The 26,646-nt window shown below is 36.5% G+C and overlaps 1 protein-coding gene across 1 annotated transcript; it reads left to right on the forward strand.

Moving 5' to 3' along the window:
- The first annotated feature begins 7,858 nt into the window (after positions 1 to 7,858).
- On the forward strand, positions 7,859 to 25,980 carry LOC121392139 (TNF receptor-associated factor 3-like). Its single transcript, XM_041523496.1, has 5 exons — positions 7,859 to 7,876; positions 8,460 to 8,579; positions 10,781 to 10,894; positions 16,214 to 16,412; positions 25,182 to 25,980. Exons 1-5 carry the CDS (start codon positions 7,859 to 7,861, stop codon positions 25,766 to 25,768), a joined length of 1,038 nt encoding a protein of 345 aa, XP_041379430.1. The 3' UTR covers positions 25,769 to 25,980.
- Positions 25,981 to 26,646: the final 666 nt, after the last annotated feature.

Here is a 26,646-nt window from a genome sequence, read left to right on the forward strand (position 1 = left end):
TATACCCAAATTATAAATATTTATGTTCATACATTTTTTTGTTTCTCTCAGCAACATGAAGAAAATGATTGTCCAGAAGGACAGATCCCTTGTCCTTTTGACTGTGGAGTGCGCCAGATGAAACGAAAAGAGGTGAAATGTTCATGATTCTTATAACTATAACACTTGCTTATATATCACTTTATTTTATATAGTTTTGTTTCAAACATTTTAACTTTGTTTTTTTTCTTTGTATTATGGTACTACTATTTTGAAAATTTCACACCCATGGACCAAATGCCATGGAATAATCGACATCACCATGAAAACAAATTGAGGTTAGTGATTAATTGCTCCACTACTTTGGATATGGGGAGCCATTTAAAATATTACCATTTTGACACATTATAAATTCACATTCTAAAGGGAGATAAAAAAAAATACTTTCCTTGAACTAGTGTCAGGGGAGCAATGTGGAGCAATACTGATAGCTCACCTTAAATGGCAAGGTCAGGATTATAGAGAAAATCCACTGATACAACCACCCCAGGCTTCCCCTACGTGTGTGTGTGATATATACATATACATATACATATACATACACATACACATACACATACACACACACACACACACACACACACACACACACACACACACACACACACACACAGACACACACACACACACACACACACACACAGACACATACACACACACACACACACACACACACACACACACACACACACACACACACACACACACACACACACACACACACACACACAGACACAGACACATACACACACACATACACACATACACACACACACACACACAGACACACACAGACACATACACATACACACACACACACACACACACACACACACACACACATACACATACACACATACACACACACACACACAGACACACACACACACACACACACACACACACACACACACATACACACACACACACACACACACACACACACATACACACACACACACACACACACATACACATACACACACATACACATACACATACACATACACATACACATACACATACACATACACATATACATACACATACAAATATATATGCATGATTATGTCAGTGCCAGAGTGGTTGCACAAGGATTCCATTTTAGTATGGTTCACGTTTTTTAAAAGATGGGTTCTCGTCTAGAGTCAAATATGTTCATACTGTACAGCACAGAGTTGTGTTTCTTCCTATGTAAAATAAAAAAAGACGTTAAATTCAAGGAAAGAAATATTTGTTTCATGTTTAATTAAGTCAAGAACCATCTGCAATTCGCGCTGGATTACCTCCAGGTGTCAAAACGGTGACCCTTCAGATTAAACTTCATGTTGGGGAAGAGAAAGAAGTTGCAGGGAGCCAAATCTGGTGACTGGCAGGGGGGGGGGGGGGGGGGGTGAGGGGTGAGAAGCGACGATCATGTTGGTCCGGGCAAAAAACTCACGTGTTTTCAACGCTTTGTGAGGGGGCACGTTGTCATGATGGGGCACCCAATTGCCATCGCGCTACATTTGAGATTGTTTGCGCTGAATGTCCTCCCTCAGACACCACAGAACGTTACATTACGTCATTAGAACGAACTCAGCATTGATAGTATGACCCTGTGGGGCGGATTCACAGTGCACAATCCCGCGAATGTCGAAGAAAACATTGAGCATGCTGGGTGTATACTACCAAATCAAATTCCATAGACGACAATAGTAACATATGTGGCTAAAACTCCTACCTGCAACGTATCAATCGACATAGACGCCCCGGATATAAATACTACCACCCCTCACCCTTAAAGTGAATCACAAAAAAGTGGGTGTCAAGCTGCTCATTTCTGAGATAACGGGTAGCGTCTATGACTACCCTAGTTCCGCACAAAATTTTAGTACTTTTTTTTACAGGTACCCCATACATGTTCCAAGCACAAGGCTACTTGACACAGTGGTACTAGATGAAATAAAATTGCATACTTTTTTAGCCCAGGTGAAACTAATTTTTTTTACAACCAACACACTCACATTTATAACCAGTCACAGGACTTGTGGTGTTCACTTCTCTATTAAAAGTTGGGCGCACCTCGAACTTTGACCCAGCCGGAAGTTATTTGGTTTAGTACTACCTATACTGATAACATACATTTTTCAAAAAGTGTCCAGCTATGTGTTTTTATGACAACCAGGATCTGGTGTATTCTGACATAAAGTGACAGCCTCACTGAAACTGTTGTTTCTACAGTGCAACCTAATATAATGTACACCTCATAAGGCATATATATTGTATACAGTTTTGTACAAATGCAATATGTCATATTAAACAACAAAATGTTTTAAAATAAAACTCCTGAAGATATTACTGTCAGTTGGGTGTGTGTACTCAGGTATACATGTAGAGACAACAAGGATAGTCAGAGTACCTTTACTCCTTTAAAGTATTCCATTAAAACACATGCACTTGACTGACCCCTAGATTAGGAGACCTGAACAGGTACATCAAAGAAATATCAGTATTAAAAAAATACACTGTCTGAGGAAAGAAACACAAACATGACTGTACCTGTATGAAGTAATAACTTAATGTCCTGGGCATTAGTGTTGGGAGGAAATCCTGTATGCAGGGTGTGGCTGTCTTCAAGTTACCAGGTGTGGGAATTTCAAATCCATCGTCCATGCTGATTTTCATAATGAACCATCAAAACCATTGGGAGCCACCGATATTCCTGACTATATTTTATTTGTAGTCTACTATGGTTGGAGCTTTTAATATTTGTGATATCTGGAATTATCATCCAGCTTTCACACATTTATATTTGATTAATTACTGAAAAAAACTATTTTTAAATGACATAATTACCCGAACATCTATTTTATTGCATTATTTTCTAATCCAGATCAATACAATATGTATATTGGATGTATTCCTACAATTAGTAATCAAGCATTTTATTTAGCTAGTAACATGGGGTAATACAACTTTAACAATAAAATAAATTATCAACTTACTCCAAGGCAGATAATCAAATCTAAAAAAAATTGGTTCTGAATCCAGTATAAACCTAAAATGGTCTTCATGAGAGCAAACTAAGTGATTATTTAAAAAAAATATTTGATCTGGAGATCTAAAGGTATGTTTAACAAGCTTATTGTGATGTATAACTAAGAACAGAAGGCACAATAGTGACAACAAATTTAATTATGTCTTTGGGGAAGTTTTTCTTTAAATTTATTTTAAATTTTGCATAAAACTACAAATTTGTCTAAAATATAACTTAGCACCCTATAAATATGTCAAAATGACAATAAAAATCAAGTTCTTTACAAATTTGAATTTTCAGAATTTCATACATGAAAAATTAACTATGTTAATGGAAACTAAAGACATTAACCCACTATTGACACATGTTATTTTTAGTATAAAAATAAATTGTTATTAAACTCTTAATTCAGGTTGCCTATATATAACACCATAGTTAAGAGCAGTTGTATATGGCAAGTCAAATACCATGTAAAAAGAAATTATTGAAATATTTACAGTATAAATTATAGGCCAAAACCAACTGTTCCTCAGTGCTAACTTTGATTCAAACTCCATTCAGAGCCATGTACAGTGATTCGTGTCAAGGTAAAGGTCATTGTGAACTTGTGTGGTCCAGTGACGGCTAATTAATCAACCAGTATAGTTTAATTAAATAAAATCACAAAATCGTAATATTTTTTATTATGCACTGAATATGTGCTGTAGGGTGTATACTACCAAATCAAATTCCATAGACGACAATAGTAACATATGTGGCTAAAACTCCTACCTGCAACGTATCAATCGACATATACGCCACGGATATAAATACTACCACCCCTCACCCTTAAAGTGAATCACAAAAAAGTGGGTGTCAAGCTGCTCATTTCTGAGATAACGGGTAGCGTCTAGTTCCGCACACAATTTGAGTACTTTTTTTTACAGGTACCCCATACATGTTACAAGCACAAGGCTACTTGACACAGTGGTACTAGATGAAATAAAATTGCATACTTTTTTAGCCCAGATGAAACTAATTTTTTTTACAACCAACACACTCACATTTATAACCAATCACAGGACTTGTGGTGTTCACTTCTCTATTAAAAGTTGGGTGCACCTCGAACTTTGACCCAGCCGGAAGTTATTTGGTTTAGTACTACCTGCTCTTGGTCGCGCTCTGACCTGCCTCGCCTTCTTCGGTCTTGGAGAGTGCAGTCTCTTCCACTGTGAAAACTGCTGTTTGGTCTTTGGGTCGTAGCCGTAGACCCAACTCTCGTCACCGGTGATGATCCTCGACATGAAGGTTGGGGGCATCCTGGGCCTGTTGACGGAGTTCCTCGCAGACGTTGACACAGTGCTGCTTTTGCTCGGGGTTCAGGAACCTGGGCACGAACTTGGCAGCAACGCGGTGTATGTTCAAATCGGATGTAAGGATTGCATGAACTGTTCCAAATGACACGTTGACAGTGTCAGCAATTCCCATGATGGTGATCCGACGATCCTGATGCACAATTTTTTCAACATCTTCGACATTTTTGGGGCTTGTGCTTGTGTGTCGGGGGGGGGGGGGGGGGGGGGTCAGCCTGACCTCTCGTCATCCTCCAGAGATTTTCTGCCCCTCTTAAAGCGAGAATGCCATTCGTAACACCTTGCCCGGCTCATTGCTTCATTGCCGTAGGCTTGCTTAAGCATTTCGAGAGTCTCCATTGATGATTTCCCAAGTTTGACACAGAATTTGATGTTTGCTCTCTGCTCAAGTTTCAGATCCATAGTAAAATCGCAAATAAACAAGTACACGTGGTCACAAAAATGCATGTAACACAGATCCCGATGTTGAACGCGCGACATCACGTGGCATACTCAACCAAAAAAGTATTGTAGTATTGCATTTTTGATCATAATGTATACATTTTGCAATTTTGAAAGAAATGCAAGTAGTCACCGTGTTTAATCCAGCATACTGTTTGATTGTCAATTTTTTTTTTCTGGAAAGTTTTCCACTTCCTGTCTTTGCTCGTGCACAGTCTGAAAATGTCGTGTGCGCACATAAAATGAAAATCACGTGCAATGATTAAGCATAAGCCTTGATTTTCAACTGGCAGACCTGTATCTAATGTGAAACGAAAGAAAATTGTGTGAAAATTGCCATGGGACTCCGTGCATCAATGTCCGAAAACTAACGCCATGAGGCCATTCGTAGACTTGCTGCTAGCGAAAGTGTTAGGAACGTTAATCCTCACTTTAATGTCCACCCGACGACAATACTGCGTCTACGGTATCGTTTGTAATAAACTGGAGCAGTAAAAGACAGACGCCGCTCCGGTCGGCCACGTGCGACAACGCAAAGAGAGGACCGGTATTTAGTGACGTCATCACGCCGCCGTAGATTCCAAGGTGTTCCCAAGTTGGCGGCCGACTTACGACTGGCTACTGGCACAATGGTTCACCCTCAAACCGTTCGTAATCGACTCCATGACGTTGGTTTAAGAGCTCGTCGCCCTGTAGTAGGGGTTCCATTAACACGACGTCATGTCGCAGAACGCTTGAGGTGGGCTAGGATTCATCAGCAGTGGCGTCTTAGACAGTGGAACGAAGTCTTGTTCACAGATGAATGCCGATTCTGTCTAGCGTTTGCGGATGGTAGACTAAGAGCATGGCGTCAGCGAGGCGAACGTTACGACGCTGCAAACATCATCGAGCGTGACAGATACGGCAGAGGCAGCATCATGGTCTGGGCAGGAATTCATTCCAACGGCAAAACTGACCTGGTTACTGTTAATGGAACATTAACTGCACAACGATATTGTGACGAAGTCATTACACCTGTTGTCTTGCCATTTATGCAACGCAACCCTACGTTCACATTTCAGCAAGACAATGCCCGCCATCATTCCGCCCGCATAACTAACAAACTTTTGCAGAGAAATCACATTCAAGTCTTAGACTGGCCAGCCAGATCCCCCGAACTTTTCCCCAATGAACACATGTGGGACATCTTGGGTCGACGATTACGAGAACGTCACCCACAACTGAACACTGTTCGTGACCTTGAACTGGCGTTACGTCAGTAATGGAACCAAATTGCTGCAGTAGAATTTCATAGGCTTACGTCCAGCATGAGACGTCGTTGTACAGCCGTTATTCGCCAAAATGGTCGGCATACAAGATATTGACATTTGTGACAAAATCACATTTTTGTACCCTCCTGTTTAACAATGAAGTATCCGTCAATAAACATCTGTTCATAAACGTAAATTTACTTCCAGGCTTTTCAAATAATCCATTTTACTTAATTAACTTAATTTGACTGGTTTTAGACAAATAATATAAAGTTTGAAGACGATTTAGTGGGAACTGCAATACTGTTTTGGTTGAGTATATAATAATAATAATATTGTTCATTTTGTGTTACAGTTGACAGAACACTTGATGTCATGCACTAGAAAACCACTGGATTGTACATTCAAGACTCTTGGTTGTATCTTCACTGTGAGTAATTTATCTATCTAGACATAGCATAGAAATAAGCACATGTTAGACCCCAAATAGCTTAATTAGTTTAAAATGTGCTGTGGTGTTGTTAAAGAAATGTTCCTTTCCTTTCTCTGTAAATAATCAAGTTTCCATTGGGTACAAGCCGTTGATGTAGAGAACAGGTTAACTTGCTTGTTAATAATAAAATTGCTGTTATAATCAATACAGTTTGAAAGAATCCCTTTGGTCCAGCTGTAGCAATGCAGATTTGATCATATCTCAATGAGCTGTAATACGATGATGTGAAAGTCGCATCTTATGATGTCACTTTATATTGATACTTTGTATTATTATGATTCATTGCTCATGAATAAACAAAATAATTCCAAATAAAATATGAAGCTTTTTGTGTTTTTGTTAATAAGTATATGTTTCTATTTTAATTATAGGACTGTGCATATAAAAAATCCTTTGCTGCTAATGGGAAAATTTAGCAGGTTTTTTGGCTATACCATCACGGCTTTTTGTTTCATCTTGAAACAAATTTTATATAAAATTTTATATTACAATTAGATTCCGGCATACTTTGTAATTCACCCGAATCATTTCGTATACCTTCGGCATAATCCCGAATGTTTTCAAATTCTTTTCAAATTACTGGCATGATTTTGCAAGTAAGGTTTTGATTAGTCGAATGAAAGGTCAACTGGACATGAGCTCCAACGGGCTGCTGTTAGATCCACATATAATAGTGGAGCTAATTTTAATTAGATTGTTGCATACCTTTACTAGCTCATCACAACCTACTTTTCACGTATTATTGCACATTAAAAAGAAGTCCTTGTCCAGGCCATATCTTTCTTATCACTTCACATAGGATCATCAAACATTGCATGCAAGTACAACTTGGGATGGTGATGTGTCACAACCTACTTTTAACGGATATATCATATTGCCTCACTGGTACTCGAGTTAGGGGATTGGGCTGCTCTCATACCCCCCAAAAATTATGTATGGCCTTGCAAATGGGTATCACATTCCAGTATATCATCATCATTGTCATAATCATTATTATTCAACCAATCCCATTGTTCACCAAAATCATGGAAAGCTAAAGATCACTGCTACTGAAATGGTGTTGATGAGGTAATCACTGTTAATTAAATATATTGTACTATTCACTACTATTTAAAGGTAAAACGATGAAGGATTTATCGTGTATTTGTTTTTATTAGTTTATTGGTTTCTAATTTTGGAAGAAATACAACTTACTTAAAAATAAAAAAGTATTAAAATTTCAGGCCTCTGAGAATTGAAAATTTGCGTAAACCATATATGGGTTATGCAAAAACAAATTCAGGTAACTCATTTTGTTTTTACGTAACCCATGTAAATAACGTCATAAATTCAATGCGCAAATGAGAAATGGGTTACGCAAACTATACTTAAGCGAGCAAAGCGCAAACAAAACTATCGGTCTTGCAATTTTCAGAGGCCTGCATTTTTATTGCAAGGTGGTGAATTGATCACTCACCTTTTCTGGCAAAGTCAGTCCCACATTAATTGTCTAAAAGTCATCATCAAGTATTACTGTCCCTTCATGTAAAAGCGACTGTAAAGATAATATAAGGTACAGATTTATAGGATATTAAACAAGCTTCCATTTCATATTCTGTTTATGTCCCGTGTGAAATAATTTTCAATTATTACATAAGCTTTAGCTTTATTACCCATAATTGATCTTAATTTATATAACTCAACTTGTTTGGTTGACATTCGATCCTGTAAGGTTTTAGTGCGCCAGTTGATTACGTCATCATGTGATGTTGAAGTGTCAGATCCCACTTGGTAATCTAGTGGGACATATCACTTTGATATGTACCAAAATATTTGTAACCATATGAGTAATAAAATGTTCTACGATTTGATTTTGTTTGTTACAGGGTAGTGCTGATGAACTAGCCCAACATGAACGAGAGCGTGTTTCTGATCACCTAGAGTTGATAACTGTGTATGCAGGAAGTATGGATTTACAGAGCATGAATATAAGAGAACGACTTAAGGTATTACAGTCTGAATACAGTTAGGTTTATTATAGGGTCACAACTTCATTAGGAAGTATGGATTTACAGAGCATGAATATAAGAGAAAGACTTAAGGAATAATATTGACTTATTATAGAATAACAAAATTGACATCTTTGTTTGATTATTTGGGACTCTTAGTTTTCTTTTTTTTACCACCCTTTTCAATCTTTAAAAATTCATTAAATTTTATATTAATGAAGTTTAAAAAAACTTTTAATTTTCAAGGTAAGTCCAATAATTTAAAGATACTAACCTTATAATTAAATATCTGTAAATTTCCTTTACATATTACAGTGTATATATGTCAAATAATTGACCCATTACTGGCACTAAAAGATTTTGTCTTCCAATCATCATCTCTGCATTATAATTAAATGAATTCACATATCTTCACTTGTTCTATCATTAACATTGTTTGAGCCTGCCCAATACTCATCTATCGATAGAGAATAATAAACCATATAAATACACTTGTTTCAGTTAGTATCTGCTCACAACTGTGGGGACGGAGTAATTGAACCAAGCATCTTTTTCTTGTTGCTCGTTTGAATTTTGTTTCCATATTATTTTAAAGCATTGCAGATATATATTCAGAATTCCTATAGCTATATTCAGTAGCGACTCTTCACAAATGCCTCTCGGTCTGTTTCTGCTTACAGATACAAATTTTAGAATTAACCACTGCCTCTCATTCCCAAAATAAAATTTCTAGCCTTGTTACATAATTTGTGCAGTAGGCTACCATACACATGCTACAGAAATGATATACATTTGGCAATTATGTTACCATTTCATTCAGTGAAGATTAAACGATTTGAACCTAAATTATCACTTATAGTTATACTGAAGAAACTGCTACACATCAAATACAACTAGAAATCGGGTGAAAATGAAAATGAAACAAAAAATCGGGCATAGCTTCGGTTACGGACAGAACCCGTTTTCAATTTACCCCCCAACCCTCATACCGTGGCACAAAAGTTTTGGCTGTCAGACAGAGTGCAAATCGGTTAGAAAGGGACCCGACCTCAAATGCTATAGACAGGTATAATTCATAAAACAAAATAAATTAAAGACATATTTCAGAATTAGAAACACTGTCACACATTGTGTGCACTTCTACCAACTTACTTGGGGTGCGGAAGCAACTAAATGTCAAGAATGTTAATTAATGTGCTTGGGAATACATTCCTTGTACATGCTTTCGAATATAACCACAATCAGAATCTACAATGTTCGTAAGAGATCAGAACATCAAAATCTGCCGAAGTCTTCCGAATATTACGCGGAATTAGCCGCAAAATACCGAAATACTTTCTTCCTGTTGCACTGCACGAAGGCGACTGCATGAGAATTTTCTTGTGAAACCAAAGCCAAAAATTGTTATATCAATGAAATTAAATTAGAGACCTACATGTAATTAAAATTTGCAAGCACATACCTCACTCCCCTTAGAAAAAACTCCTCGCATTTACATCGACCTCAAAAGTGACCAATTTGGTCCCAAAAAACGCAGATTTCCGCGGATCATTCTCACCCCTATTAATGTTTGTCACATGATGTGCAGTTCTTGATCTCTTTTAGATCTTATTTAAAATTTTAGTCAAATTCATACCATTCTGAGATGGATATCGTGTGACCTTGAAATAGACATAGGCATCGTGTGACCTTGAAATAGACCAGCTACACTGAATTTCCATATAATAGTGTTCTTAATGGGTGAAAATTAAGGGGGTGATGTTGAGTTTGCCGGCTGAGACTGTACAAATTAATCTCTTCATAGTGTAAAAGGACAATAGCGTGCTATTCCAAATATCAGGTTGCAGATACACAAAGAGGAGCATTGAAAAATAAAGTGGGGTGACAAAATGTTGAAGGTTAATGTCTTTTATGTTTTTTATTTTTATCTAAGATTTTAAATTATGAATATCCATGGTGGTTAGGCTATTTTGAATTGTACTTCATATTTTCATATTTTTCATTCTTCATTAACTATTATTTACTATATTACAACAAGTTAGCATTTACATCGTTTAATAAATAAATATGTTAAGATCATATAAAATTAATATCAACTTCTTAAAATACAGATTGAAAGAAACACGGATTCATAGCAACTTTTATTAGCCAATTGTCTTACACATACATGTAGCTGAATTGTGTAATACTTGTTTAAGGAACTGACCTCAAAGAGGGAAGACTTGATGAAACAACTCTCTGAATGTCGTCAAGAAAATGAGAGCTTAAAGAATTCCATAAAGAATTTGGAGAAGATTGTCAAGGATGTCCGGGTAATATTTTAACACCTATTTTTATCACACTGTTTTACAATCCAGACATATACAGAACTTCACATACGTTGTTTTCGCTTCCTATTTATTGCACGAGTTTATTTTGCGTAAGAATATATACTACGAGACTGAGTAGCGGTCGAGTGGTACGCAAAATAAACGAGTGCAATAAATAGGAAGCGAAAACAACGTATGTGAAGTTCTGTATTTATTACATACCTTCTTTTATGTTTTACAAAAACGGTTTTTATTTTACCTTCATAACAACACTTTGTTAAATCTATGATCAAAACTCCTTTCATGTATTTACTTAACGTTAAGAATCTTACTCTGTGGTAGCCTTGTATAATGTTTCAAATATGATGTGATGTCATCTGTAAATCATATTGTTTTTTATACCTTTATTTATTTTTGCTCCAAAATTGACAACATTTCCGTCTCAGTTTTTTGCTGCATGGCCTACTTTGAGAGTACCGTGTCTTTTTAGGCATGGCAGAGGAACCAGATCACTCCAGGCACATGCTCTTCCTCATACTCATGCGTGCAAAAGTAAATGCATAATATTTCAAAACTTCATTGACAAAATGCAGCCAGAGGACCTGGTATCTGAAATAACCAGTCCCTTTAATTCTTCTGTAAGTACTAACAGTGAACACATACACCACAACATGTGTTACAATTAGGAACTACAGTAGACCGTGATGAATGACCTTTCACCTGGAAGTGAACCATGTAATGAGACCTTAAACAAAACCTGTCATATTCATCAAACACAGTTTAGGTGTTTTCATATAAATTACACCATTTTGAGTGAAATGGACCCACACATGACTCTCATAACACAAAAGATAATGAAGTTATGGCCCAAAAAGAGGCCATGTACAACATTGTTGTGACAATACATAATATACTCAGATATGTCATACACAAAAATATGTCTAACATTAATTGTGGCTAATGTTGCATAATAGGTGTTCTTTTTTCATGTCTAAATAAAGGTAATAGCATTCCTAGGTAAGATTCAATGAATGGAATTGTAACATGACCAGTTCTTAGTTACTGTTGCTATGGGTATCCATGTACTGTCCAAAAACAGTTGAACAATGGCAGCTCCCCCAAAAAATGCTAGAAACACAAAATCTAGCAGGAAACATCAACAAAAAGGCACATCATTGTTCCAAAAGGGCAGTTGTAAGTGCAGAAAAACATCATAGCAGCCTCGGACAAGGGACAAATTCAGCCTGTGAAAACAGAGACACAAGAGGGAAGAGTTAGACGCATCGAGCTTGAGATTTTTCAAACAGTCAGTACATCTGGAAACACATTGCCATCTAAGTAAGACCCAAGATAAAGAAAGTATCATGTAAGTCAGCACCAAGGCTTAATAATTTTACTGCAAATGTCATAGTAAACATTAATAACTTACAAACAAGTTTTATTCTATTTACTCGGCGCAGTAGAATGAATGCAAAAGTCCCCACTGTGTTTTACGTTCCATCAAGTATGTTGGACTATGTGTCAATGTTTGTCTAGGATGTCAGAGCTGCAATGTGAATATCATCATGGGCTTAACTGACAAATTGCCAAAACCTAAGAACAGACCAGGTCCTCCACCATCCACTCTGAATAAAGCATTGGCATGGTCAGTCTTAAAGACTGAAGCTGGTCCCAGTGACCTCAGATACATCCTGTCACTACTGGATATAAAGCCTCCGCCCATGACACAAGTACAGAAGGATTTAAAACTATTACACAATGAAACAGTCCACATAAATAATGTATGAATGAAGAATAATCAAGAGTTCATCAACGAAGTAGCCAAGATGATTAACCAAGAAACATCCAATTCGAGTGGCCTCGTTCCCGTTGAGGCCAACTGCTCATATAACAACAGGACACAGAGTGGTTATGAAGCTGGGACTCGGGCCTTCTATCCACTGGTGGAGCAGTTAAACAAAAGAAAGCTAGTCTTAGGCATGGCAACTGCAAATAAATTATGTAGAAAACATCATTGCAGCCATACAAAATGTGCACGCAGTTATAATCCCACACATTCAATGGCGTCTGTAGAAAAAAAGTTAATATCGGAAAATATTTCAAATGTAGAGTCCCAAAATGTTATAAAAATCTCAAGCATGTGCACACATTTTATTTACGGTTATATGGCGTCAGACATATGGTTAAGGACCACACATATTGAGAGAGGAAACCCGATGTCACCACTTCATGGGCTACTCTCTTCGATTAGCAGCAAGGGATCTTTTATATGCATCATCCCACAGACAGGATAGTACATACCACGGCCTTTGTTACACCAGTTGTGGATCACTGGCTGGAACGAGAAATAGCCCAATGGGTCCACCGATGGGATCGATCCTGGATGACCGCGCATCAAGCGAACGCTTTACCACTGGGCTACATCCCACCCCTCCTGATTAAAAAAAAATAAAAAAAACATTAATAATAATAATAATAAAAATAAATAAATTTGTTTACTAAAAAGCACACCTGTATTTGTTTTATGTTATTAAATTAATGTTAAACAAGTGTATGTCAAAGGATGATTCATGAGAGGGCGTGGTAGTGTGAGAGCGAGGGTGAAGTCATGACAATGCTCACAATGAGGTGGAGGATTTTGTTTCTCAATAATTAATGTGTCAAATACATGTACATGTATATCCATGTATGACCCTTTCCTGCACGATACTGCCACGTGATTTAAAGCCAAGGACATTGACCTTGGTAGAGTCAAATTTCTAGTACATATAATCGGTTGACGGGCACCTGAAACAAACCTACACTGATTTAATTTCAACTCAGTAATTCGAATTTACCGAGTGTAAAATTAAATTTACATTAGGTTGGTTTTGTTGTTTTGTTTTGTTTTTTGTTTGTTTTTTGTTTTTTTATGGGTTGCTATGATTCAATTTAGTAGTATAATAAATGACGTGTTAACTACAGTATACCGATAATCAAAGTTAATCCTGTTTATAAAAATATATATTTATAAAAAATTTAGTAAGATATATTTGGGTACAAAACAATAGATGTTTACATTTTCTCTGTTGTGACATTATTATTATTTTGTAAAACAGAGAATTTGCAGGTACATAACATGTATATTATGATATCATGATAAATGTGATAACCCTGTGCCATGTGATTCTTACACTTTTACATTCAGTTCACAGGTCTGTGTCCATGGAGAAATCGTATGATTCTGTGATGAAAACTAAAATTATTGTACTTGATTAAATAAAAAAAAATAAGCACCAACAAATCAGTTTCAATTCCTTATTCATAAATAGTCAACAGATTATCATGATATGCATATAATACATAAGAAATCGACAAATGTTGTGTTCATGGTGTTTCTTTTTCTTGTGTTAGACTGCAATGACCTGTTCCTTCCATCTTTGAGAACAACCACCATATTAGTTAAATTAGGATATTTATTTTGAAAACACAAACCATTAACCCTTATGATATTTAATTTAGAAACTATTATTCCTCAAACTTAATCATGTTCATGGGTGCAATTCCTCTCGGTCTCTTGCTTCTAAATCTGATTATTTTGAGGGATGCAATTTTTCCCTCCTCTGCATTTTAAGGAGTGTGGCTTCCACCCCCGCACCCCACCCCCCCCCCCCACCCCACCCCTCGTAAGCCTTTTGAGGAGTGCGATTTTTAGCACTCCTGGGTTTTTCAAAAACGAAAGTCTGAGATATGGTTGTTTGGAATACATTTGTATATATTACAATAGTAGTTTGGTTTTAATTATAATACTGTTTGTCACAGTGTTTAAACAATGTATAAAATATTATTTCTTTGTCAAATAACATTACACTAAACTAAGGATTAAGGCTATACCATAGTTTATCTTATTCTTAGTTTTGTTATTTTTAGTTTAGTTAAACTACTTATTAAGCATACCATGTTTGTTAACCCAGAAACAGTAGATTAACTAAACTGAGTTTAGGATAAACCAGAGTTTACTTAAACAACCTTTATGCATTCAGGCCTGGAGGTCCAATAAATGTCAAAATGTTAAAAGACAGACTGTAGATGTGCTCATCGTCGTATGTACACTCGTTACCCATAAATTAAGTAAAAACACAAAATATACCATAACTACACATTCAAAATTGTATTCAGAAACCCCTACAACCACAATTTCCCTCACAAGCAAAAAAACAACAAAAAAACTTCACTTTTGTTTCAACCGGCAAAAATGTAAATAGTGCAGGTTACATTACGGTCTCACTACACAGATCATGCTTTATGCCATTGAAACCTGTGTTAAATTGCCCAACTTCAAATCCAAATTGCTAATAGAACGGATGACATATACCATTTTAAAGGGTTTTTTTATACCTTTATTTATTTTTGCTCCAAAATTGACAACATTTCCGTTCTCAGTTTTTCGCTACATGGCCCACTGTGACTGTACTGTGTGTATTTAGGCATGGCAGAGGAACCAGATCACTCCGGGCACCTGGTCTTCTTCATACTCATGTGTGCAAAAGTAAATGCATAATATTTCAAAACCTCATGGGCAAAATGCAGCCAGAGTACCTGGTATCTAAAATAACTAGTCCCTTTAATTCTTCTGCAAGTACTAACAGAGAACATGTACACTACAACATGTGTTACAATTAAGAACTACAGTAGACCGTGATAAATGACATTTCACCCGGAAGTGAACCATGTAGTGAGACCAAAACTAAAAAGGGAATTCCCCACTTAAAAGTTCCGGTCCAGATCGCACATATGTGTGATACAACATCAATTTATCACACTGTTTCAAAATGTCTTTATCACTATAGTAAGATTGAATAGATATGTAATAAAATGTTTGTATTGGACTTCACAACCAAAAAAATGTCACTTATTCATAAACTGTATTTTTTTCATTGCTTCACACACTATCTTTTTAAGAACTGTTTCACATTCAAGCCAATATTTTTTGTATCAAAGTACATGTATTAGATTTACAATAATTTTATGTCATTTGCAGAATAAAGAACGTATTTTTTATCACATTTTCACTGCATACATTCACAATTCAAAGTTTGTTTATGTATCTGTGTTTGTCTTTTTAACTTATCAATGGCATTTTCCCCTGGAACAATAGAAAGGAAGCTTCTATCAATTGAACGGAACAGGAATCAGAAGATTTTAAGCCATCCCAGTGATTGTTGAGATATTCGGACCAGTCCATTGTTCGAGGGGAAAATATCATTAGTTTGAGGCCAAGTTAAGTATTCATGGAAAGAGAAAACTATCCAAGGTTTTTTTTAAATCTCTGTTTTCTTTTAGCTGAAAATGGTGGGCCACACTGAGCGACTGATCACAATAGAGCGGAGAATGGAAGAGCTGCCACGCAAAGAAAAGTTTGAGGAGCACTCACGCGATTTAGCAACCATAAAAGAGAAGACAGACAGATTACAACAACAAATCTTATCGATGGACGGGGGTGCAACTGTTTCCAGATACGGAACCCTTAATGCTATGGCAGGTTTGTTGACTCGTTTGGTATCTTGAATCTCACAAATTGCTTCCTAACGCACAGTGTGGGTTCAGATCTAGACGTAGCACAGTTGATCATCTTGTTAGATTTGAAACGTTTTGTAGGGAAGCTTTCATCCATAATCAGCACTTGGTTTCAGTGTTTTTTGATTTGGAGAAAGCTTAGGATACCACGTGGAAGTATGGGATTTTAAACGACCTCCATGGCATGGGCCTGAGAGATCGACTTCCTGTTTTTATTTCTCAATTTTTAAAAGATAGATCTTTTAAAGTTTGGGTGGGTTCGACTTTGTCTGACATTCACCCACAGGAGATGGGTGTGCCTCAAAGTAGTATCCTGTCACACCTGGTGTGGATTGCTCGTTATATGTCGATGATTTTCAGAGGCAAAAACGGTTTGTATGCATATCTGCCAGAAACGAGGTCTCCAATTAGATCCTTAATTGTTTTTGGACAAAAATCCAATTCCAGTTGTGGAGGAGACTAAATTTCTGGGGGTTATATTTGACAGGAAACTATCTTTTGTGCCCATCTTAAATATGTTAAAAAGAAGGGCTTAAAAGCTCTCAATATTTTAAAAGTGATCGGTAATACAGAATGGGGAGCAGACCGAAAGGTTATGCTCCGTCTGTATAGATCTTTAGTTAGATCAAAAATGTATTATGGATGCATTGTGTATGGGTCGGCACGCAAGTCTTACTTGCAGATGCTAGATCCTATACACAATCAGGGACTTAGGCTTTGTCTTGGTGCGTTTAGAACATTTCCTGTAGAGTGCTTGTACGTTAATGCACACGAACATTGTTTGGGTGCTAGACGTGCCAAGCTTTCTCTGCAGTATGCCACCAAGATTAATTCATTACCAACACATCCTACACATGATGCGGTGTTGGACAACAAATATATGAAGTTTGATGCAAGTCCAAATCCTATTCGTACATTTGGTCTTCGAATTTAGCATTTTTTATCGCTTTCCAACATTGATTTATCAGACACTTTGGAAACTTCTTCATATTTTGTTTTACCACCATGGTGTATTACACCACCTAAAATTGTGTTTGATCTGGTGCATCTGAAGAAAGATCGCACAGATGCTGTTATTTATAAACAGTTTTTCATGGAAAGTCAAGACAAGTACCGTGATTACATTTGTTTATTTTTATTTTATTCTTTAAGAACAGATTACAGTAAGGCTTAACATACAGGTTCACTATATGATGCAAAAGCATGTCATGACAATATGTTGAGTAATCAAGTTGTTAGCAATTTTGTTTACAAATGCTAGGATGCTTATTGCCAACATCTAAGCTTATTTGCTTTGTGTCAACATGTAGGCATATTGTCATTATGAGTTAAAATTGTGTGAATTTTTAAAAAGCTGAAAAGAAGGAAAATGGCTGCAAAACATGATAGTTGGTCAACAAACTGCAATAAAATGTTATATTTGGTGTCGGAGGTACACACGAGTAACATATGTAAATATTATGGATAAAAGACTGCTTGAAATATAAATTTGTCTTTTATATATAATGTCAATTAACAAAGGACATGTCTGGGATTATTTCTGTATAACGATTTTTATTTCTACTCACTTATGTATAAAAAATATGCTGATAAATGTGTTAATGGTTGATGCATTAGTTGCATTATAAGTGACTAAAGCAAATCTACTGAAAAAGGATTAATGTAATATTTGACACAAGAGATAATAACCTTTCAAATGATACCAAACTTGTCTTACTTGAATGAGTTTTTAAAAATGACCTATTGGTTTACTTGACCACGGAACTGCCCAAATGCAAATAAATTTAGTTTTGTGATAACAATACAAAACTTGTATATATGTTTATGAACTGGAGTTTAGAAATGCTTTTTGAATGTGACAGAATGTAGCTAGCGTCTTACAAAGAATGACGTCATGTATCTTGTATGACGTCATACGGCTTCGTCATACGGCAAAAGCCTTGCTAGGTTGACAATACTCTATTTGCGTACACAAAAATGAAATAAATAATGATTTTCCGACTATTCCTGTAGAATTGCAGGATAAAAGAAATAACTGGTTACTGTATTAAGATATCGGCTTTATTCTGCTCAGGTGGAATGGCAAATCAGGGCTAGCCCTGGGTTGCTATTTTTGTTCGCCCAAAAATTTGCCAATCTTCAATTTCTTTCGCCAATCTAAATAAATATTCGCCAGTAACATGTTGACATTTCAGTCAAAAGATATATTTTTTTTAATCTCGTTCTTTATGATAATATAGTATATGCTAAAATGTTCTTATTATTCAGTTGACGTCTTGTAATCTAATAATGAAATGCTGCTGATGTCTAGGGCTGGCTGTAGCCCAGTGGTAAAGTGCTCATATGATGTGCGGTCAGTCTAGGGTCGATCCCTATCGGCAAGCTCATTGAAGTCAGTACACCACAAGTGGTATATATCACAAAAGAGGCAATTTTACTTATTGTATGCATCAGATAATGAATTGTATGTTTCTCTGTAATATGAAAGAAGCAAGTGAATTTTGATCCAATATATATGTTCCCCAAAAGATTCACCGGACTATGATATGCACTATACATATATTTTTGCACCAAAAGTGTGAAATGTAAGTACCGGTACATAATGTTTACATATTTAATAGCCTAACAACTTATATCATTCAGTATCTTTCGAGATATGCGTGCAAAATGCTGGAATAAATGAGGTCCAGAACAGGACTCAATGCAACTCAACCACGTGACCCAGATTTACAACATTAACCGGTACGACAAAACATGACTAATAGAAAGTAAAACTTGTTGTCGCTAGTAATCAAACATTTAATATAAAAAATGCAACATGTCTTAAACAATATTTCATTTTATTTAATCGCGTTTTCCAGCTTTACGACAAGCAACTAGCAGTACACTATTGAATAGTAGAATAGTAGACTGGCCACGTGGACATGCATATAGCGCTTATTCACACCGTGAGGCGGATCAACTGAACAAAACTGGTTGAAAACTGGTTGAAAATGTTTGGTTCTAAAAATCGACACCGAAAAAAAATCTTTTGCAAGTTTTTTCGCCAAACCGAAAATTCTTTCGCAATTTTTTTTAATTTTTCGCAATTGTCGACTTTGGCGAACGACAGCGCGAGCCCTGCAAATGCAGCTCGGCAGGGCCTCGCTGCATTCGCCATTTTAACCTTCGCAGGATAAAGCTGATATCTTAAGACCGTAACCAGTTATTCCCTATATATATATATATATATATATATATATATGTGTGTGTGTGTGTGTGTGTGTGTATGTGTGTGTGTGTGTGTGTGTGTGTGTGTGCGTGCGTGCGTGCGTGTGTGTGTGTGTGTGTGTGTGTGTGTGTGTCTGTATGCAGTCAAACCTGTAAATGCACCTGTAATAAGCAGTCACCTGTCTAACGTGGCCAGCGGCCACCTAAATCGGATCCCAAATCACTAAAATACTTATATTAAGCGGCCACATTAAATGTTTACTATTATACAAAATGCCATTTTAACGAGTCAGTTATCAATGAGCCCCTTTTCCTTGGTCTCTTCAAGATGTGTTTGTAAGTATTTCTGTTGAGCACAACAAATATTGTACATTTTCTTTTCTGCAAAAGGAGGAGATTGAACATCTCACAAACTTTATTAATGTCAAAAAGTAAAAGAACAAGTCAATGACTACTCCATGATTCAGTAGTAACAAAAGGCCTTTGTTGCAAGCGACTGGGTCGTAAATGCGCCGGAAGTAATTTAGTGGCTGTTCGGACCGCTTAACGCACATGCAAATCAAGTGCAGATAAGTATTACAAAAATATAACTTGGTTCGATAACGGTGTAACAGACTAAATGAAGCTCGCCTGTTACACCGTTATCTAAACCTCGCCAATTAACCATGATATCAAAACGTAGTAACCTGATATTCTATATGTAACCGCAGGCTCACTAGAGGGCATATTCACTGGGATAGTACACAATGTCTGTGCCCGTTATATGTAATAGCCGTCACATTTAACCGTTTTATTAATTAAATATTATAATATACTTGTTGATATTAATCAGTAATGTGTATTTGATATCGTTGAATACTCATACCAGTCCAAAAGCCTTGTGCGAGTATTCCTTTAACAATGTGGTTCGGACATTAGTGTTTAGATCCTCAGATCTGTTCAACTATGAACTTTGAAATTAAAGGATTTTAATGTAATTGATACTATTTCCTTAGCATGAATCAATTTTGACAAGAATCAGCACTGTATGATAAAATGACATTATGCAACAGTGATATATATTTGCCGTATATTGTGGAACATTGTTAATCCGGACAGTAGGTTTTTCCTTGTCTGGATCAACAAAGTTACATAGTACAGTCACCACAGAATCATACCTGAAATATTATTTCCCTTGAATAAAAAACCAAATTGTTCAGCAAGAAATACACTTATAAAAATGACATATACATGTATGATTATAATATATTTTCCCAAAATATTTGGTAATGAAACTTTGTTAGCTTGAAGATATTTATGAAAAATAATTGTACATATATATTTTAAGAAAGCATTTTCCAGTATGTCACCAGTCATTATGTTACGATTTCATAACAAATCGGTCTTCTAAGTCATTTCTGAACTGGCTTTTGGCTTTTGTAACTTATTTGTACTGACGTCGTTTCTTCATTTCAAAAGCCGTAATATTATGACATTTTCCTTCTATTTCTTGGCTTAAAAAACATTGATGTCAAAGTAACACATATTATTACTTACACTGTTGATCTTAATTTTATGAATTACATTTTATAAAGAGAATGAACCTTGTTAAAACAAAACTGATACATACTCATAAATTAACTCAAATGCATCAGACCTGTAACTTGTGCACATAAATATTACTTTCAGTTTCATATTTTGTGGCATTTTGTCCTAAGTTTGCAACCATTATAACATGTTTTCGTCTTACATAGCATTTTTAACAGCTAAAATGACATATTAAAATACATATTCTTGTTTAAAATGTCAAGTGTGTATATGCACCGTGTTTTGTGTTGTCCTAATATTTGTGTTAGCCTAAACTATATTTTACCTCCAAATAATTTCGTACTTATGAAAACATTTATATTAGGAAGTAAAACTGAAATTTGAGATACAACACACATTAGAATGACCAGAAAACTAGTGCCTTTAATAATTACTACACATACATATATCTCTGTAATGTTGATAGCATTAATACCAATAGCGATATAGAAACTATTATCGTTTAGTTACTATTACCGCAAGTGTTAATATAACAATTACCAGAAGTGTATCCTAGGGTTACGTCATAGCCAGGCAAGATGACAAGTCTTATGTTCTCAGTGAATAAAAGCCACTATCATTTGTGATATTAGTTTGTGTAACCAGAACATTACAGAACTGACGACGAGGTAAATCTGGAACTGGGTTATTATGGCAGTTTACAGTAGAATCGATCCGTTTAACCAGAATGTCGAATCTTGGAATGCGTACACCGAAAGCCTATTGGCCTACTTCCAAAAAAAACAACGTTACAGACACGTCTTAGCAACGAGCTATTCTGTTGAGTGTTATTGGACCAAAAACATATGTATTAATGCGAAATCCTGTATCTCCTGACAAAAACGTTTTAGGAATTAATACAGGTTATCCCACCACCACCCAAAACCCTCTGTTATTGTTCAGCGATTTTAATTTAACATATGTTTCCAAGACAGAGGTCAAGGAATTTCTGACTTTGTTGCTGAATTGAGATGTCTTGCGGAACATTGTGAATATGGTGCAATGTTAGATGACATGCTGCATGATCGAATTGTATGTGGGGTTTCTGATAAACGTGTCCAAAAACTTATACTGTCCGAAGCACTATATATTTTGCGAAGTATGGGAATGGCTGCTCACAATGTGACATGCATTCAAAATGGTATGCATGGCCCATGTTTTTTCTCGACAGGAGGAAAAGGTAAATAAAGTGGTTCACAAAAACAAACAAAACAATCTAGGACATAATGAAAACAATCACAACAGATCTAAAGAATTTGTTAGTCACCGTGCTAAAAACTTTAGAAATACGAATGTGAAGTGTTACAGATGTGATGGATCGCATTCTTCTGATAAGTGTTGTTTCAAAGATACTATTTGCAACTATTGTCATAAAAAAGAGCACATTGTTAAAGCTTGTCGTCGCCAAGCTAGACAAACCACTCACACAACCAATATGGTTCAGCAAAATAATAACTCAGATAGTGACAATGATGGTTCATTCCAAGTGAATACTGATGAGGAGGAATACTCATTGTATCATATAAATGTATGTGAAAGATCGTCTGTACCGATCACTGTGGATGTCTGTATGAACGGTAAACCAGTTACACTGCATGTTGACACAGGCGCTAGTGTATCTCTGATGAGTGAGTCTTGCCATAAGAAAATGTGGTCTGAACGTGAAGCTCCTCCGTTGAGGAAATCGAAAACCGTACTTCGTACATACACAGGTGAACAAATTAAGGTATCCAGTGTCATAGACATTTGCGTAGAATATCGAGGACAAAAGGTCGATGCATCTATTATGATTGTCAAAGATCAAGAAGCAAATCTACTCGGGACAGACCTGCTTAAAATATTTGTCTGAATTGGAACGAAATCTGACGTGTGGAAAAAGCAACATCTCTCACTCAAATCCTGGACAAGTAGTCTGACATTTTTAAAGATGAATTGGGAGAAATTAAGGGGTGGTCTGAAAAATGTGTTAATCCAAATGTGCAACCCAAATTCTTCAATCTACAACCAGTGCCTTATGCAATGCGTGCAAAAGTGGAACTCGAATTGGATAGACTTGTGAAAGAAGGAATCATTGAACCAGTTACGTATAGTGACTGGACATCTCCAATTGTACCTGTTTTGAAAGAAGACAGAACAGTTTGGATTAAGTTTCCAAACAGACTCTTATCCAATTCCAAAGATTGAAGATCTCTATGCCACACTATCTGGAGGTAATACTTTCACAACATTTGATCTCAAAAGTGCCTATCTTCAACTTCCTCTTGATGAAAAATCACTGTGGTCTATTTTGCTACAATAGACTTCCATTTGGAATTTATTCATCTCCAGCAATCTTTCAAAGATGTATGGATAATCTCCTTCAAAGGATTCCAATGACATGTGGATATCAGGATGATATTCTGATCTCTGGTGAAGATGATGTTCAAAATGTTGAAACTGTTCTGAAGAGACTTTGTGATGCAGGTATTCGTGTTAGGCAGGATAAATGTACTTTTCAAGTCAAGGAGGCAGAAGGACTGCATCCGGTTCAAAACAAAGTCGTAGCTATCACAAAAACTCCTTCACCTACCAATGTCACTGAACTCAAGTCATACCTTGGTCTTCTGAATTATTACGCAAAATTCCTTCCTAACCTTTCCATTGTTCTGGTTCCCTTACATCTCTTGCTGAGAAAAGATGTAAAAGGGTGATGAACAAGTTACCAAAAAAATAAATTTTCAGAGTCTAAAAAACTGCTTCAGTTTTCCAAAGTGTTGGTGCATTATGATGCCAATAAAGAATTAATTCTGGCTTGTGATGCTTCACAGTATGGCATTGGAGCTGTACTATCACACAAAATCCCTGATGGAACAGAAACCTGTAGCTTTTGCCTCTAGAACCATGAACTCTGCCGAAAAAAAGTATTTGCAAATTGAAAAAGAAGCACACACTGTAGTTTTTGGTGTTAAAAGGTTTAACCTGTATTTGTTCGGTCGAACATTTTGCATTTCAAATGACCATAAGCCACTACAAACACTGTTCGGGGAGTCTAAACGAATTCCAACACTGGCTTCCGCTCGTATACAGAGATGGGTATTAACTCTTTCTGCCTACAAACACAAATTCAGGTATATTCCGGGTAAGGATATTGGGCATACTGATGTCATGAGCAGACGTCCGCAAGCTATGAAACCTGAATCTGTGCCTATCGCTGTAGAAAATGTGTTTTTGATTAACTTTCTTGATTCTTCTCTAGTTACAGCTGAAGAAATCGAGAAACTGACTCGTACTGATCCGGGGGGGGGGGGGGGGGGGGGGGGGTTCGAGAGAAAAGATTCATTACGAATAGTTGGATGAATTCAGATGATCCTAAATTGAAGCCGTATCATGTTCGAAAAAATGAGCTGAGCACTCGTGATGGAATTGCACTGTGGGGATCAAGAGTAGTCGTACCCCCACAGGGACATCACGTGTTCTCACAATGTTACATGAATTGTGAAAATTAAGACCCTTGCGTGTAATTATGTTTAGTGGCCAAACATTGACTCTGAAGTCGAAATAACAGTTTGCAAGTGTAAATTGTGCCAAGTAAATGCGAAAAGCATGTACCAGCTGTGGAAATGCACCCCTGGGATTATCCACAAGGTCCATGTAAATGCATCGATTTTGACTATGCTGGTCCTTTCATGGACTGCTGGCAAGCCTTGGTATATATTTGTTGTAGTAGTACATGTATATGGTATCTTGTGTACATGTAAATGTCTTTAGACATCCATGTAAAATGCCTATAATCATGATAATCGATCCAGATGTTCCTATAAAACTCCTATATTTGACATCAAAATTCCTATAAAACTCCTTTATTTTGGTATGCAAATTCCTATATTTCCTAGTTTTTAATATGTATAAGTCACTGGGAGGCCTGGTCATTAGTAACAGGGACCCTGCATTTTCTCAGTCTTATGATTTTTCTTCTTAGATGCACTAACGACTCAGCTGGCTGCTCATGACAGGCAGATTGGCATTCACGATGTGAGACTTGCCGAGATGGATCTTAGATTTCAGATCTTGGAAACGGCCAACTACGAGGGCGTGCTGGTGTGGAAGATAAAAGATTACATGAGGCGAAAACAGGAAGCGATAACCGGCAGAACCCTGTCGCTGTACAGCCAGCCGTTCTACACGTCGCTGTACGGCTACAAGCTGTGTGCCCGAGTCTATTTGAACGGAGATGGGATGGGTAAAACCACTCACATCTCGTTATTTTTTGTATTAATGCGAGGTGAGTACGACGCATTAATGCCCTGGCCGTTCCAGCAAAAGGTAACACTCTGCCTGCTGGACCAGGGACCACTGGGTCCTCAGAAGAACGATCTGTCGGACCACTTCCAACCGGATCCAAACAGCAGCAGCTTCAAACGGCCCACCACGGAGATGAATATTGCCTCGGGCTGTCCACTGTTCGCATCACATTCGGTAGTGGAAAACCCACGCAATAATTACCTGAAGGATGACACCATCTACATCAAAGTGGTGGTAGAAAATGTCGCTACTAGCGTGCAGTAACCATATCGGTTATGAGATGCATACTGTTCTGAATTTTCAATAGAAAGTATACTGATGTCCAAAAGAAACTTTGCATTCATAAAACTTTAATAATTTGATAAAAAAAACATTTGCTAATAGAAAATAACCAGTTTAGAAATTACCTTCCAAATACTTTGTATGTATCACAAAATGTAACATCTTTATGCAAATGACATAAAATAAATATGCATACTAATATAAATATTGTTCATTGTAGTAATTGAAACGTATGCACATACATATTTTCTGGCCTAAAATATCTAAATATCACTACATTAACTGGAATAATTGTAACATTCCAGATGTTCCAATGATAAAGGATCTCTGGTCATTATAACAAAGTGGTTACTGCTATAGTGTGTTTAAATAAAATATGTGTGTGTACATGTATATCATTCTACCAGTACATTAGACAAACATTATACTTTATCACGCACCAGATCAATGCTGATGACGAATGCATTAAACTGTATTTAGATATTGTTAACACCAGTCCTGGTCTCATTGTAAGATAAGATTAATCCATCATTAAAAAGATCAGATTGATCGGTCCAAGGCTTAGTGCAAAAATGGCTAATGACCTATATACAATTGCATGTTTTTAACTAATGCATATTATGTTGACATCAGCATACCATATACGACATACTTCATAATGTAGTTACGAAATGATCAAATTACCTCATTATCTTATCTTTCCTCGCAATATTTTTTTCTTAAATTGGTAATTCTGAATCGGGTGAGCATACTCTACATTTTACATTTGGTTCCAAGGATGGAACTTTCACAACAATTAAATCCCTAATTAGCACTGATTAGAGTCTTTCTTAAGTAGCCATTCCCGCAAAATATTTTTT

Source organism: Gigantopelta aegis, unplaced genomic scaffold (assembly GCF_016097555.1).
Source record: "Gigantopelta aegis isolate Gae_Host unplaced genomic scaffold, Gae_host_genome ctg3403_pilon_pilon, whole genome shotgun sequence".
NCBI lineage: Eukaryota > Metazoa > Mollusca > Gastropoda > Neomphalida > Peltospiridae > Gigantopelta > Gigantopelta aegis.

Bases quoted from the DNA above. Each gene is read 5' to 3' on its own strand.
- LOC121392139 (XM_041523496.1), top strand. The intron at 8,580-10,780 runs GTATTACAGTCT...TACTTGTTTAAG, and splicing joins ATATAAGAGAACGACTTAAG to GAACTGACCTCAAAGAGGGA. The intron at 16,413-25,181 runs GTTTGTTGACTC...TTTTCTTCTTAG, and splicing joins AACCCTTAATGCTATGGCAG to ATGCACTAACGACTCAGCTG.